Source organism: Elgaria multicarinata, chromosome 5 (assembly GCF_023053635.1).
Source record: "Elgaria multicarinata webbii isolate HBS135686 ecotype San Diego chromosome 5, rElgMul1.1.pri, whole genome shotgun sequence".
Lineage (NCBI taxonomy): Eukaryota > Metazoa > Chordata > Lepidosauria > Squamata > Anguidae > Elgaria > Elgaria multicarinata.
In genome coordinates this window covers 59,849,583-59,862,746 of record NC_086175.1, presented here as the reverse complement: position 1 = coordinate 59,862,746, position 13,164 = coordinate 59,849,583, and the positions used below count along the sequence as shown (strand labels likewise).

Here is a 13,164-nt window from a genome sequence, read left to right as displayed (position 1 = left end):
CCATTGATTACAGTGGGACTTTCATCCATGTAACCTTTGTCCCATGTGACTTGTACTGCCCTTGGATAGATTCTACAAAATACAACCAGACATGAGAAAAGTATCATAGGAAAGGGCAGGTCTCCGTCAGTTCCAGCCTACATTGTAGAGGAAACCAGCCATTTGGCCTGCAACTCAGTCAATCTTCAGTCTTTAGTTAAAATGATGAGGTGATATGAGAAAAATCTGTCTTCAGATCTTAGAAAGTTCCTGTCCAATGTGCTCTATAATTCTGTATTCGCCAGTTTCTCTCTTCTCTTCCTGCTCCAGCCTGACATAATAAAAGGAATTCAGGGATAAGGCCTCCTTTCCCACACTTATCACCCCCTTACCATCATCAGCTGCCAGGCTCAAAAATCCTTGAAGATGACAGTGTCGGTAGTCTAGAGGCCACTTTGATCCCTCTATGGCTGCGTGACCTTGATCTATGTGAAGCTGCACTAGACACACTAAACTAGTTGCTCTAGATGTCCAGCAGCACCTTGAAAACTGTTCAAGTTAACAACGGGCAAAGAGGGCAAGGGCAAGTGATAGTAAATGGGCTAGCAAGGGGGACAATGGGCTGTAACAGGCAGGAGAAATGTCATGGATATATTATTACACTATAAATGGCAGAAAGACCATGACTATAAGACAGTGAACAACAGAGGACTACACGAGCTTGCTGTCACTAACATGAAAAACAGTTTATTTTCTTATGAACACAAATAATTGAAAACAAAATCCCTATCAGTGTGTACACTGTACACATTTGAATGACACTTACAAGAATGAAGTTTTATACAATATACATTTTAGGATCGCAAGTGTACTGACGGGACGAAGGAGAAAGGTGAATGTATTGACTCCATAACGGTTTCTACTTGAGGGTCTAGAGTCTCAAAACTCCAGAACATGGTTGATGGACAATAAAGCATTTGAATTAGGGGCCACACTAATCTATTTCAATATAAAGTTGATAAAAAGCAAGGCGGGGAGAATAGTAAAAATCAAAATTCTTGGATGAAATTTGGTATTGGCTTGACAGAACTCCTCACTCTTCAGTTGCCATCTTCATCAAATACTCCTTGTCTATTTTGAAGAGTCTCCATCCTTCCTCAGATGACAGATCAGAAGCTCCCCGTCTCTTGTAGAACCTGATGGAAGGTTCATTCCATTCTGCCACTAAGAAGTGCATACTGCTGCAACGGCATCTGACAGCCATCTAAGGACATGAACAATGGAAGTTATATTTTTGCATCCTGGGATATGGTATTGGTTATTATTTTGTAAGTGATCTAGCAAGCATTTCCTAGATTCAGCTGCAGTAAAATTGCTTCACTGAATCCCTATTTGAACTATCCTCTGTGCTCCCCAATTGCATTCCTCTAGGAATCACTCAAGTATTAAGGGTTCCAAGACAGTTTCAAGTGTGCTTCTTGGCCTCTTTGTAGCCTCCAAAGTGCAGGCTGTTTATAGGAGAACACCAGTAGGCAACAGAGGGGAAATTATCACATAACTCAAACTATCTGAAAGGCCTAGTGGACATCACAATATATGAATAGTCAGAAATTCCAATAAACTGGTGTGCTATAGCTATAAAATATTTCAATGAGATAAGTTGCATGGGGCTCAGGACTGAGTCACATTACTTTGGAGCATGTGACCTATTGCTTATATAGGATTTGAGGGATGTTTCTTTGGCAAACTGGTAATCTCAATACTCCATCATCAGTACTATGATTTATTGTGTTACCATAATGAACTCTGATGTGGGCTGGTTTGTGAGAATGTTGCTTATGTCACACAGTCAAAAGCAGAAGCAGGAACCAAATGCACGGAGAGAGATATTCTAAGTACAGCATAATGAAAAATATACCAATAGATACAGGAAATGGGCTGGTTTGCACAATTGAACAGCCTACCATGGCTTATTTCAACCACACTGAACTGTGGTATATGCAACCACCATTTTGAATATTCAAGCCGTGGCTGCAGTTTTATGTTGTCTGAACCCAGGGACCGTGGGTTATGTGAAGGTTATTTCATTTTTATACCGCCCAATAGCCGAAGCTCTCTGGCCAGTTCACAAAAATTAAAACCATTCAAAGTATAAAACAAACAGTATAAAAGCATGATATAAAATACAATATAAAAGCACAACCAGGATAAAATCAGCAGCAGCAGCACAGAAATACAAATTTAAAACAGCAAAATTAAAATAAAATGTATAGACTTTAAAATGCTGAGAGAATAAAAAGTTAAACACTTGCATGACCCAACAACAAACCATGGGCTATGTATGTTTTTTTTAAACTCTCTCATAACCCACGGTTCCTGGGTTCGGAGAATATGACATGACTGCTGCTTGATTTTTCAGAAACTACGGTACATGCTGCAGCTCACCATGGCTTAAACTAGTCATGATGGGCAGTGGGGATTGTGTGAATTGGGTCACTGTGTTTAATTACACAACACTCCTTTGAAAATATTCTTTCCAAAAGTGCTGGGACACCTGTTGTTTTTAATTATTTCTTTATAATTAAGCTATTTCCTGTAGCAATTGCAGTATCTCCTTTTTGTATTGCACTTATCAGAGATCTATCAGATTACTACTTGCCCATGGGCATTGCTGAATCTGGGCTGAATTATTTATGAGGCATAAGTCCCAGCTCTGTTAAGTGTTACTTTGGTTAGTTGGCCATTTAGAAAACAGAACTCTGCCATCTGACGGAAAACGAGCACCAGCTACTTACCTTACTCAGATTCTTCAGAATATCTGAACCAATGCCCAAGCCTAAAAAAAGAAAAGTATTGCAAAGTTATTAGTGATTCTTTTAGAAGCCTTGCATATAACATAGTTCTATTCTTTAAATGGTACCTCTGAACTCATTCATCACAAAGAAGTCTTCAAGATACAGAAGTTTTCCAATCCATGGGTCATAAGTAAAGTAATACATGGCAAAGCCCACAATACCATATCCTGTAACAAAAACATGAATTTAGTTTACGAACACACAGAGTATCTTCTAAAAGAAACAAGTTAGTATTATTCACGTCTTACATGCATATGTCAAAATAGACATTCTGAACATGCAAAATTAATCAGTTATGTTGCAACAGGGAAAGCTGAGTTATAACTCAATATATGCCATAAGGAACAGCAGTCCAAGTAGAGAAGGGATTCCTATTAAGTAAAGACTATCTGGGAATGATCGAAACCAGCATAACATTTACTGTGCAGTTAACTGAATATTGCTCCTCCATATACCCAGGTGTGAACAACTGCAATATATAGCAAGTTGTGTCTACTGTCATCACACAACTATTACAGCTTTCTGCTAGAGACACACTGTGCATATCCTATTGATACCACTTTGGAATACCATTCAGACTTCTGCAATTTTACACGGCAGATCAGAACAGTGTGGCAATTATCTCAACATCAAACTCCCAAAGCTTCAAGGTTTGTGTCCATTTGCTCACAAAACAATCACTCTTTAAAAGAGAGTACAGCATTGTGTCAGCTGTGACAGTCAAAGTTAAAACAGCAACTATATTTTTTGATCTAGACACAAGTTATTAGCAATTGCATTCAAGTGTTTTCCTTGTTTTATTGTTAATACTGTTCTGTAGTTGCAGTTGTAAAAGGAACAACTACTCACTGCAGTTTGGTAATCCTTTTCCAGCTACATCCTAGTCGATATTAAAACCATATTTAGAACTCCAATCTGATTTTATGGTCATACAATGCTTTAAATGTATTCCTAGGAACAGAGATACATGTAAGATTTCTGATCTACCGAGTGTTTTGCATATACTTTTTTTCCTCTTTCTTTCTGAGGTAAATGTTTGGGAATAGTATTTGTCCCTGGAGACCTTACCTCATATATCATGATCATCTACTTTATTGTGTAACGGATCTTTTAGTTACCTCCCCGCCCATCCATGTACACGGAAGGGCCATGTACATGGCGAAGCTAGAGACTGTAACCTGAAGATTGGGGACAAATTAAAGAAAACATGTGATTCAATAGGATTACATCGTGATAAGTTAGGGTTAAACAAGAATAACCATGTAACGAAGTGGAATTACAGTATTATTATTATATACTATTATACCTTGTTCTCCATGGTCTTCAGGATAACTGAACAACTCAGTAAAAGAAATCAGGTTGGATCCAGAGTTTGCTCCCACCAGCAGGAGCACTGCCTGAGCAGAGTGCTTAGTACAGTCCAGCCAGCAGGAAAGGCAAGGGGGGTGATTTCTGCAGATTTCGCCTTCCCCACTGCAGACCCACACTGTTCCACATCAGACTTTGCGGTGCATAGCAGGTAGCAGGGGTAGGGAGAAACTGGGGGGAAAAAGCCTCCTTCCCAATCCACCAGTGGAAATGCTCTGCTGCATCAAAACCCTTCTGCAGACAGAAGGATCCCTTCCATTCATGGAAGGCAATGTCTGGATCCAAGCCACAATTTTCATATTTCAATAAGCTTAAACATTTACCCATGGCATGAGGTATAGCTAGAGCCTTATGTATAATCTGAGCAGTATTATTTATATCCTGGTGTTTTTCTTTCCTTAAGAAAAAAGAAAAATTAAAAATTCAAGTTTCACCTTCAGGTGTCCAATGTTCTTTTGGTACTTCTGCAACAAGGCAGTGATAGAAAGGGTGGTCTCCAAAGCCGTCCTCAAGTAGATCTACAGGATAACAGTAAATGGATTATCTAGACACCATTTTCCTACCCCCCAGTCGAATTGTCGCAAAATTGCCCTGACAGGCTAGTATATATTACCTTTTTCAGTCAGTACTACTTGATCCTCCATATCTTCATATTTAGCAAGCTCCTGCCCAAAACAAAGCACATTATGTTTGATAGCTTTTATTGGACCAATGTCTGTTGATGTATTTTTATTTCTTGTTCCATGAACATACAGAAAAACGCAAATCAATATGCCTCCCCCTACGTTTGCTGCTAGTCTGAGAAAACTGAAAATTTTGGAAAAGTACAACACAGTGAAGGAACAGAGGGAACTGCCTAAAGATTGCAATCCTATATACACCAGGACTGGGGAAACTATGGCTCTCCAGAAGTTCTTGGACTTCAGTCCCCATCAGCCAGCCAGACCAGTGATCAGAGATAATAGTAACTGTAATTCAACAGCTGGAGGGGCACTGGTTCCCAGTCCTTGCTATAACTATTACCTAGAATAAGCTTCACTGAAAACACTAGGATTTCTTCCAAGTAAAGATACAAGGAACTGAGCTGCACATGACAGCTTGACATTCATCAGATATTTAAAATGTCAAAAAAAGAATAATAATTAATTGAATTAATTTAAATTAAACAAAATTAAGTTCTGGCTGTACATTAGGAAAAGCTTTCTAACTGAAAAGGCTATTCCTCAGTGTTTGCATCTAATTTAGGTTGGACACAGTCTTAATAATAATTAAGAGTAGTTCCACTGATTTCAGTGGACCTATTTGAAGTATGACCAAGTCTAGGTCCAACCCCTTAAAGAGAGGGCATCCAGTTTTACAACACAGAATTAGACCAGGCTAATTGCTGAATCATTTCCCGCTTCACTCCACTTCTTTATTTTTATTTTGCACGTCATTCACTTCATGCTGAAGGTGGAGACTGTTGCACAAGAACAGGGAGGGGCTGTTTTGCTAACCCAGGAGAGCAAAGGTGTTGTGAGAGGCTGTTTCAGTGCGGAACAAACAATCCTCACCCCAAATGTTTCTAACCTTTGCCCTTTAAACTGTATGTGCTAAGACAAGCATTTTTATTAGAAGCTGATCGGACATAAAACACCAGAATATGTGACATGCTGTGGAATCCTACACATTTACTCAGATGTCTCACTCTATTTAAAGGGGCTTAGTCCCAAGTTTTGGGAGGATTGTGTAGTTTTGAATAGGACTGCAATTTAAGTTTATGTATTGACAGTGTGTGTATATATATGGCTGTGTGGTAAGGATTGCCCACTCTAGCTACAAATGGGAAGATATCAGCAATGCCCCTTTACTAAAAGCAGGGCAGGCATATAAAGACAGAGCAAGAAAAAAGTGTTGTCCAGTCTCTTGTTTTTAGTACGTCTTTACTCTTTTTTCTTCTCGTTTAAGTCAGACCACATCTGGAGGCGGTTATCAAGTGCACCAGTTTCGCTGCCTCACTAAGAGAAACCCTCTGGTTGTAGAGATAAGCTTGAAATCCTCCCTACGCCCTGAGGTCCCACCACCCTTCCTTTCCAGGACAGCTCTGTTCACGTAACACTATATATAGGTGTGTGTAATATATATTACACGCACCATATGTACTTATATCTAACTATACACCATAGAAGTATTATTTAAAAAACAAAAAACAAAATCTTTCCCCGAGGGTCAAAATAAAAGGAGGCAAATTGGAGGAGGCGAACTGGAGTGTCTTGTTTTTAACTTTATTAAATCAGCTTTCTTTCTTTCTTTCCTTCCAGTACTGGGGGCTGGTGCAACGGCCGGGCAAGGCCGCCCGGCTGGCCCAGAGCAAGATACCTTTATGAGGCGCAGCAGGTCGGCGCAGTCCTCGGGCCGCGCAGCACGGATATGGAACGAGGCCATTTTCGGCGGCGTTTTCCTTTGCGTCCCCCGCCTCGCGTGAATTCCCGATAGTTGAAGAGCAGGAGAAGGAGTTTCTTCATTCGCGTCCCGGGCGCGGCGTCGGCGACGGCACAGGCAGAGTCAGGCTGGCAGCATCCCCCGGCGGCGCGGAGAGCGAGAAAAAGACAGCAGCGCGGGTCCAGCGGGCTCTGCGTGGCGCGTTCCGGCGGCGGCCCCTATTTGTAGGCCGGCGGCACCGCGCCGCTCCAGCCCGCCAGCCAATCACCGGGTACCCATCGGGCCCCCTTCGCCCCCCTCCCACCTCGCTCCTCCTCTTTCACCGCTTACCTCATCTTTTCTAGGAAATGATGCGCTGCGGAAACAGATGAGTCATCCAGGCCCGAGCCAAAAGGCAGGACTAGGCCGGGCTGAGACCGCCACCCGATGGCGCAAACAGGCGGACACACTCTGAAGCCAGAAGCAGGCGCGCTGCCCTTGCGAGGTCGGCCTTGGTTTGTTTGAATACCCTGAGCTCCAACAACTGGAGCCGAGTGCAAAATAGTGTGGCTCATGAGGCAGGCGGACGCATGCTATGAATGAAGGGGCAGGGTACCTCTGAGCACGAGCTGAGCCCAGGAATCTGATCAGTAAGCTCACAAGTCCTTTTTAAGCAACCTAATTAGGGAAGGAGAGAGGTAAAGCTTTTCAATTTTGTTCCATTGGTGTTGGTGGGGGCAGAAGAGGACTGTAGAAGGGCATCACTGGAGGTTGGAGGCTCAGGTTTCGGTGAAGCTGTCATTCCATTCTGGGATTTAGTCAGAACCAGCCAGAATTCCAAAGGAGCTGTCCAGGTGCCGAACCCTATCCCCCAAATGGGATTGGCACCTTGGATAGCTCCTTTAGACTTCTGTCTGGTTCTGACTAAATCCCAGAATGAAATCATAGCCCCACTGAAGTTGGAACCACCAACCTCAACAGAGGATCACGTGTGGCACTCATCAGCTGCACATTGGAGCAAATGTACCTGTTGTGGGATATCTCTGCCACAAGTAGGTGGGAGATAGGCGGGAGGGGGTTTACTTCCCCCATTTGCCCCAAATATAGATCAGCCCCTGCAACTGAGAGTCAGAGACTCTTGCAGATTTACTGGAAATCCCCCAGAGATCTACCAATAGATCCTGATCTTTCTTTCACCCAGCCTTACTCTAAATAATCCAAACATTACTAACTGTGCTGTACCTACCCAATCCTCTGTAAAGGCAACATCACTCCCTTTTCTATTTAGCAATATAGAATTGCTATTTGGCAATTTCATAGGAACGTAAGAAAATGCCTTATACTGAAAGAGTATTTGTCCATCTAGCTTAGTACTGTCTACTAAATGGCCACATCTCTCCAGAGTTTCAGATGGATCTTTCCCAGGTCTACCTGGAGATGCCAGTGACTGAATATGAGACTTTCTGAATGCGAAGCATGTGCTCTACCTCTGAGCTATTATCCTTCACAACAAACAAAAATGTCATGGGGGAAAACAGGTAAGTACCCCTGTCTCCCAGTACCAGGGCCCCAATTTGACCCACCTCAGCTGCTTTCTAGTTTTTTTTAAAAAAAGTAATTATATCCAGTTACAGAACTCCTCTATCACGTTAAGTTTGGCCCTTTAGCACCAGGAATGAAAATCATCATGCATGATTCTGCAATGCTATCCTTTATTCCCATTCTAAATATTTACACTTTTGTAGGTCCCATTAACTAATCCAAAATAACTGTGTAATATAACTTTTTATGTATTCAAGATGATTTTCAGATCACCAATGCCAAGGCACTTGAACTTAAATCTGTTTCTTTTACTTTTGTCAGTTACTCACAGCAGCCCTGTGATAGAAAAAGTCATACTTGGCAAAAAGGAAACCACTTCTCTGAAACCGTTGAATACCAGTTGTTCCAGAGTCATGCAAATTTCTTTTTTTAAGCTTTTGCTTGAAGGAAAGGATAGAGAGGAATGAGTTTCTTCATTCACTTCTTCATAAATCTACAAGCAGCTTGGCTGTTTAGTTTCAAAAGACATATTAAGTATGGTGAGGCCTCTAGTAATTTTTATAAATCTATAAACAAATACATCAGATGGAAATTATGACTAGTGACTCATCAACAATCTGGATCATATTAGGCTTCTGTGTGATGTTAGTAGTGGTTCTCATGAAAAATCAGCAGCATCTGAATGAATTGTTGTATTTTCCATTCAGATAAAGCCACAAAATTTATTACAGACTGGGCCACATTTCACCTAACTCTGAAAATAATTCAGACAGAAATATGAACAAGCATGTTACAGCTTCCAGAACTGGACACACATTCTAATTAATCAGATACACCAAGGGTAAAATCCAACATAAGTCCTACTTAGAGTAGACCCATTGAAATGAATGGGAATAATGTTAGTCATGGCTAACAAGTCCTATTCGTTTCAATGGGTCTACTCTAAGTAGGACTTATATTGGATTTTACCCGAAGAACAAGCAATTTGTGGGCTTCCAGTTGTTTTGGTCTACAACTCCCATCATCCCTAGCCAGCATAATCAATGGTAAGCAATATGGAAGCTGAAGGTCAAAATATCTGGAGGGCCACAAGTGACGCAGCCTCAAAGACATCAATGCAGCTTCACTGAAAACTACCATTCCCTAGGGTTAAATTGGCCAATATTGAAATTTGAGCTACAAAAATGCTTAATCTTCCTTCCATAGCTAAACTGAAGCCACAGATGACTTCATATGCTGCCCGGCCCAGGTCTTCCAAACCAGATTCCATAGCAAAATGAATGAATCAACATTATATAACATGTTAACAGCTGTAAAACTATTACATGTTTTGCTATATTTATTCCTAAATCTAGGGGGGAAATCAGATTCTGTTTACTTTAATTCGTATCTTTCACCTGGATTCTTACCCTAAAACAAACACAAACAACAACAACCCCATTAAACAGATACTTCGCTTGACTCTGAGAACTGGGACTATGCTTAGAAGTGGGAGCAGCCAGTAGTGCGTCTGGTCCTCAAGCCAACCAATTTTTTTGCCACCTAAAGCAGAAAATCCTACAAGCACCTTTCCTCTTCCTTGCAGTAAAAATATAACAACAACAACATTAAATAGCATTTTGCTGCCCTTTCATGACACTCAAAACCACCTTCCTGAGGTAGCCACCTCAATCCTCCTAGTAGTGGTAGGATGAGCCCTGGGACATTAGTCTAATTTGGGATTCAATGCTCAGAATTCAGAGTCTTGGATTTCAGAGTAATTTATTCTGGACAATTAAATTGGACATAACATAATCCAGAACAGACAGAGGACTGGGGCAAGGTCTGAATGAGAAGAGCTCCTTCATATTATATTAAAAGAATGGCGATAAAAGAGGAAACAAATCCAGGAGTCCCCGATGCGCTGTCCATGGGCACCTGGGCACCCACAAGCACCTTCAATAGTGCCTTGGAAGAGGTCCTCAACGTGGTGCCTGCAGGCACCCAATTTTCCCCCATTTTTAAAAAAAATATGTATATGGATTTGTATGAAATGCATACATTTTTCTAGCAATTATACATCAGCTTCAACAAAAGCAGACCAAATATCCAAATAAATATCCATTTGAAAGTGGATATCCGTTCAAATATTGAAAGCATTGTAAGGTCCTCATTCCATTGCATTACAGGAGGTGAGTGTTTATTTTTCCAATGCTGTAATATCAGCTGTCAAAAGAGTGCAGAGAATCCATTTACCCTGACTCATTTGTAATTTCCATGAAGCAGGTAAATAATTTAAAAGCATGTGTGTATCAATGAATATTAAAGACTCTTCCAATACAAAATTTGTCTGTGTAATAACTTCTCCTTAAAAAGAACCAACTATTGGACATTGCCAAACATATGTTTAAAAGAAGCATTAGCTGTATTGCACTAGTAGCAATAAGTTGAATTAGACAATCCTTTATTAAAGAGACATTGTGTTGTTCAATAGACACGAAACAAGTGTCTCTCTGTTGTTTTACATTTTAAAGCTTTAATATGCCTTTTCTGAGGTAATGGCTTTCAGAGCTAGTATTCAATTAACTGGAACTAGAGTACAATGAAACTAGCTACATATGTGGTAAATTTCGGGCCATTTAAGAGCAATACCCTGTGGTTAAACTATTTAGGGTGCATGTTTAGTCAGAAAAACAGGCCTACAACTCCAGTATACTCCAGCCATGCTACGAGTTGTAGACCTTTTTTTTTTTTTGTCTAAACATGGAAAAATTGTGCCTTTAGAAAATTTGATCATTAGCTTTGATCTAACTTGCTCTACTATTCCTGCAAGACAAGAGGAATTTCTGCCAACTATCCCTCCACTTGCATCCCTCTGCAAATTGTATCCCACACAATTCCTTAGGCAATCTCAATCCCAGGGACAGATTTTCAGGGATGCAAGAAAGATCTGTTCTGTGAACTCTGTTCTATCCTGTTCACAGAAGGAAAGTTAGGACTCAAGCCATTGTTTAGTAAGAGGAAGGCCATTGTTATGGAGGAAGTGAGCAATCATGTGGAAGTAGCAAATGGAAAAGAATGGCTGACAAGGAAGAGGTTACTATTGGAGGCTGCAGTTCTATACCCACTTCCCTGGGAGTATGCCCCATTTCACTTAATGAGAATTATTTCTGAGTAGGCATATCTAGGATTGAGCTGTAGATGTTTCAAAGGTACAGAATATTCCACTATGTAGTCCTTTTAATTATTTACTGTAACTGTTATTTTTATTAAATACAAATAGCAAAATTCTGAAGACTTGATAAATTCTTGCATACTCTTACTTTTATTTTTTAGCACTAAAATTAGAACTTCATAAGAGAAGTCCACAGAACAAGTTGCAGGGGGAACTCGCAATACTGAATTAGGGAACCCCAATTAAAAGGTTGTAAGGGAAATATGTTAGATGCACCACATCCTCAATGTCGCATTGCACTGAATTTGAACTGGGTTGAAAATCAGACTGCTTGGCCCTTAAGAAGGAACTATGGGTCTGCTGCTACTTTGCAATCTGTAAGATAGACATGTCTTAGGTTGTTGGCGTGCCGTGACCAGACGAGAAAGCTTTCAGGCCATTTTGTACATATGAAGTCCCACATAAAATATTCATTCATGATAGCCATCGCATTATGTTGTTGTTGTTGTTGTTATACCGTTAAGGATGCACTCCTGTGCACATCTTGGGAATAAGCCCTTTTGAACTCAATGAGACTGATGAATAAACATTTATTGTATTACACTATTGGAGGTATATTCAGTGAAGGGAGATATACTCAATGTAAGGTTGGGGAACCTGTGGTCCTCAAGATGCTGCTTGACTCACATCAGCCCCAATCAGTATGGCAAATGGTCGGATTATGGGAATTGTAGTCCAACATCTGGTGGGCCACACCTGACCTAGTGCATGTCATGCACTGCAGTGTCCTACTTTCTCTTACCTTTCACTTACTTTCAAATACTAAAATTCACTTACTTTTAAGTAAGCCTCATTAAACTAAATTGGAATTACTTCTGAGTAGATATGAATCTGCTTTCACTGCAAATTTCTTACCCATCTGTCCAAAGAGAAGTTTTCAGTGTACATTGTAGAGTAAATTCATTGCTACACGCTACTATTTCTTTCAAGGTGCAATCCTATGCATGTTTAGTAGGTCTTTTTTCTGTCTAAACATGCATAGGATTGCACCCTCAGAATATTTGCTCTTCTCCTTATTCCCATTCTCAAGGATCATAATTTCTCAGTATGTACGTCCTCTGTGATTATGGGAAAGACAATGTTTATATTAAACACCTCCTGTACTCTAGTGGTTTGTGGAAAGCTCCTTCCTTTCAAGTCTAGCAAAAATAAAAATAAAAATGTTTTTATGAATTAAATGTTTTCTCAACATTACCAGCTGCAAAATTTGGATTAAAATGCTGCTAAGCACCGAATTAAAAAGATAATGATTTAATTATAAAGCTGCTAATCCTTCCTAAGTGGTCAACATGAGAAAGGAACTTTAGAAGGAGGGAATGACGATTGATCCAGAGAAAGCAAAATGTGTATTCTCTTTGGGTAATGAACGAAATGTATTCTGTAGTAATCCATACTAACCATCAGCTATTTTCACAACAACGAGGACAATCTTGACTTCAGCATGCATTCAACGGGTGGGAAAAACCCTCTGTTTCTATCAGAGTGGTTAAGACTGCAATCCTATGCATATTTAGACAGAAAAAACTACTCCCAGCATTCCCTAGTCAGCCATACTTGGCTGGGGGATGCTGGGAGTTGTAGGACTACTTTTTTGTCTGTCTAAAAATGCATAGGATTTCACAGTAAGGGTTTATATTATAACAGATCAATGTTAAGGTAATCTTAGGGTGACCATATGAAAAGGAGGACAGGGCTACTGTATTTTTAACAGTTGCATAGAAAAGGGAATTTCAGCAGGTATCATTTGTATATATAGAGAACCTGGTGAAATTCCCTCTTCATCACAGCAGTTAAAGCTGCAGGAGC

At 40.4% G+C, this 13,164-nt stretch overlaps 1 protein-coding gene across 1 annotated transcript; it reads right to left on the bottom strand.

Annotated features, from left to right (window-relative positions):
- Positions 1 to 700: 700 nt before the first annotated feature.
- On the bottom strand, positions 701 to 6,840 carry SAT1 (spermidine/spermine N1-acetyltransferase 1). Its single transcript, XM_063126479.1, has 6 exons — positions 6,561 to 6,840; positions 4,816 to 4,867; positions 4,637 to 4,720; positions 2,900 to 3,001; positions 2,775 to 2,815; positions 701 to 1,243 (listed from the first exon to the last, which is right to left on the bottom strand). The coding sequence occupies exons 1-6, from the start codon at positions 6,624 to 6,626 to the stop codon at positions 1,073 to 1,075; spliced, it is 516 nt and encodes a 171-aa protein (XP_062982549.1). The 5' UTR covers positions 6,627 to 6,840; the 3' UTR covers positions 701 to 1,072.
- Between the last annotated feature and the right edge of the window lie 6,324 nt (positions 6,841 to 13,164).

Coding starts and splice junctions, on each gene's coding strand:
- SAT1 (XM_063126479.1), bottom strand. CDS start 6,626: ATGGCCTCGTTCCATATCCGTGCTGCGCGGCCCGAGGACTGCGCCGAC. Junction 4,868..6,560: donor ACCTGCTGCGCCTCATAAAG/GTATCTTGCTCT, acceptor TGTTTTGGGCAG/GAGCTTGCTAAATATGAAGA. Junction 1,244..2,774: donor TTCTGAAGAATCTGAGTAAG/GTAAGTAGCTGG, acceptor TCATGTCCTTAG/ATGGCTGTCAGATGCCGTTG.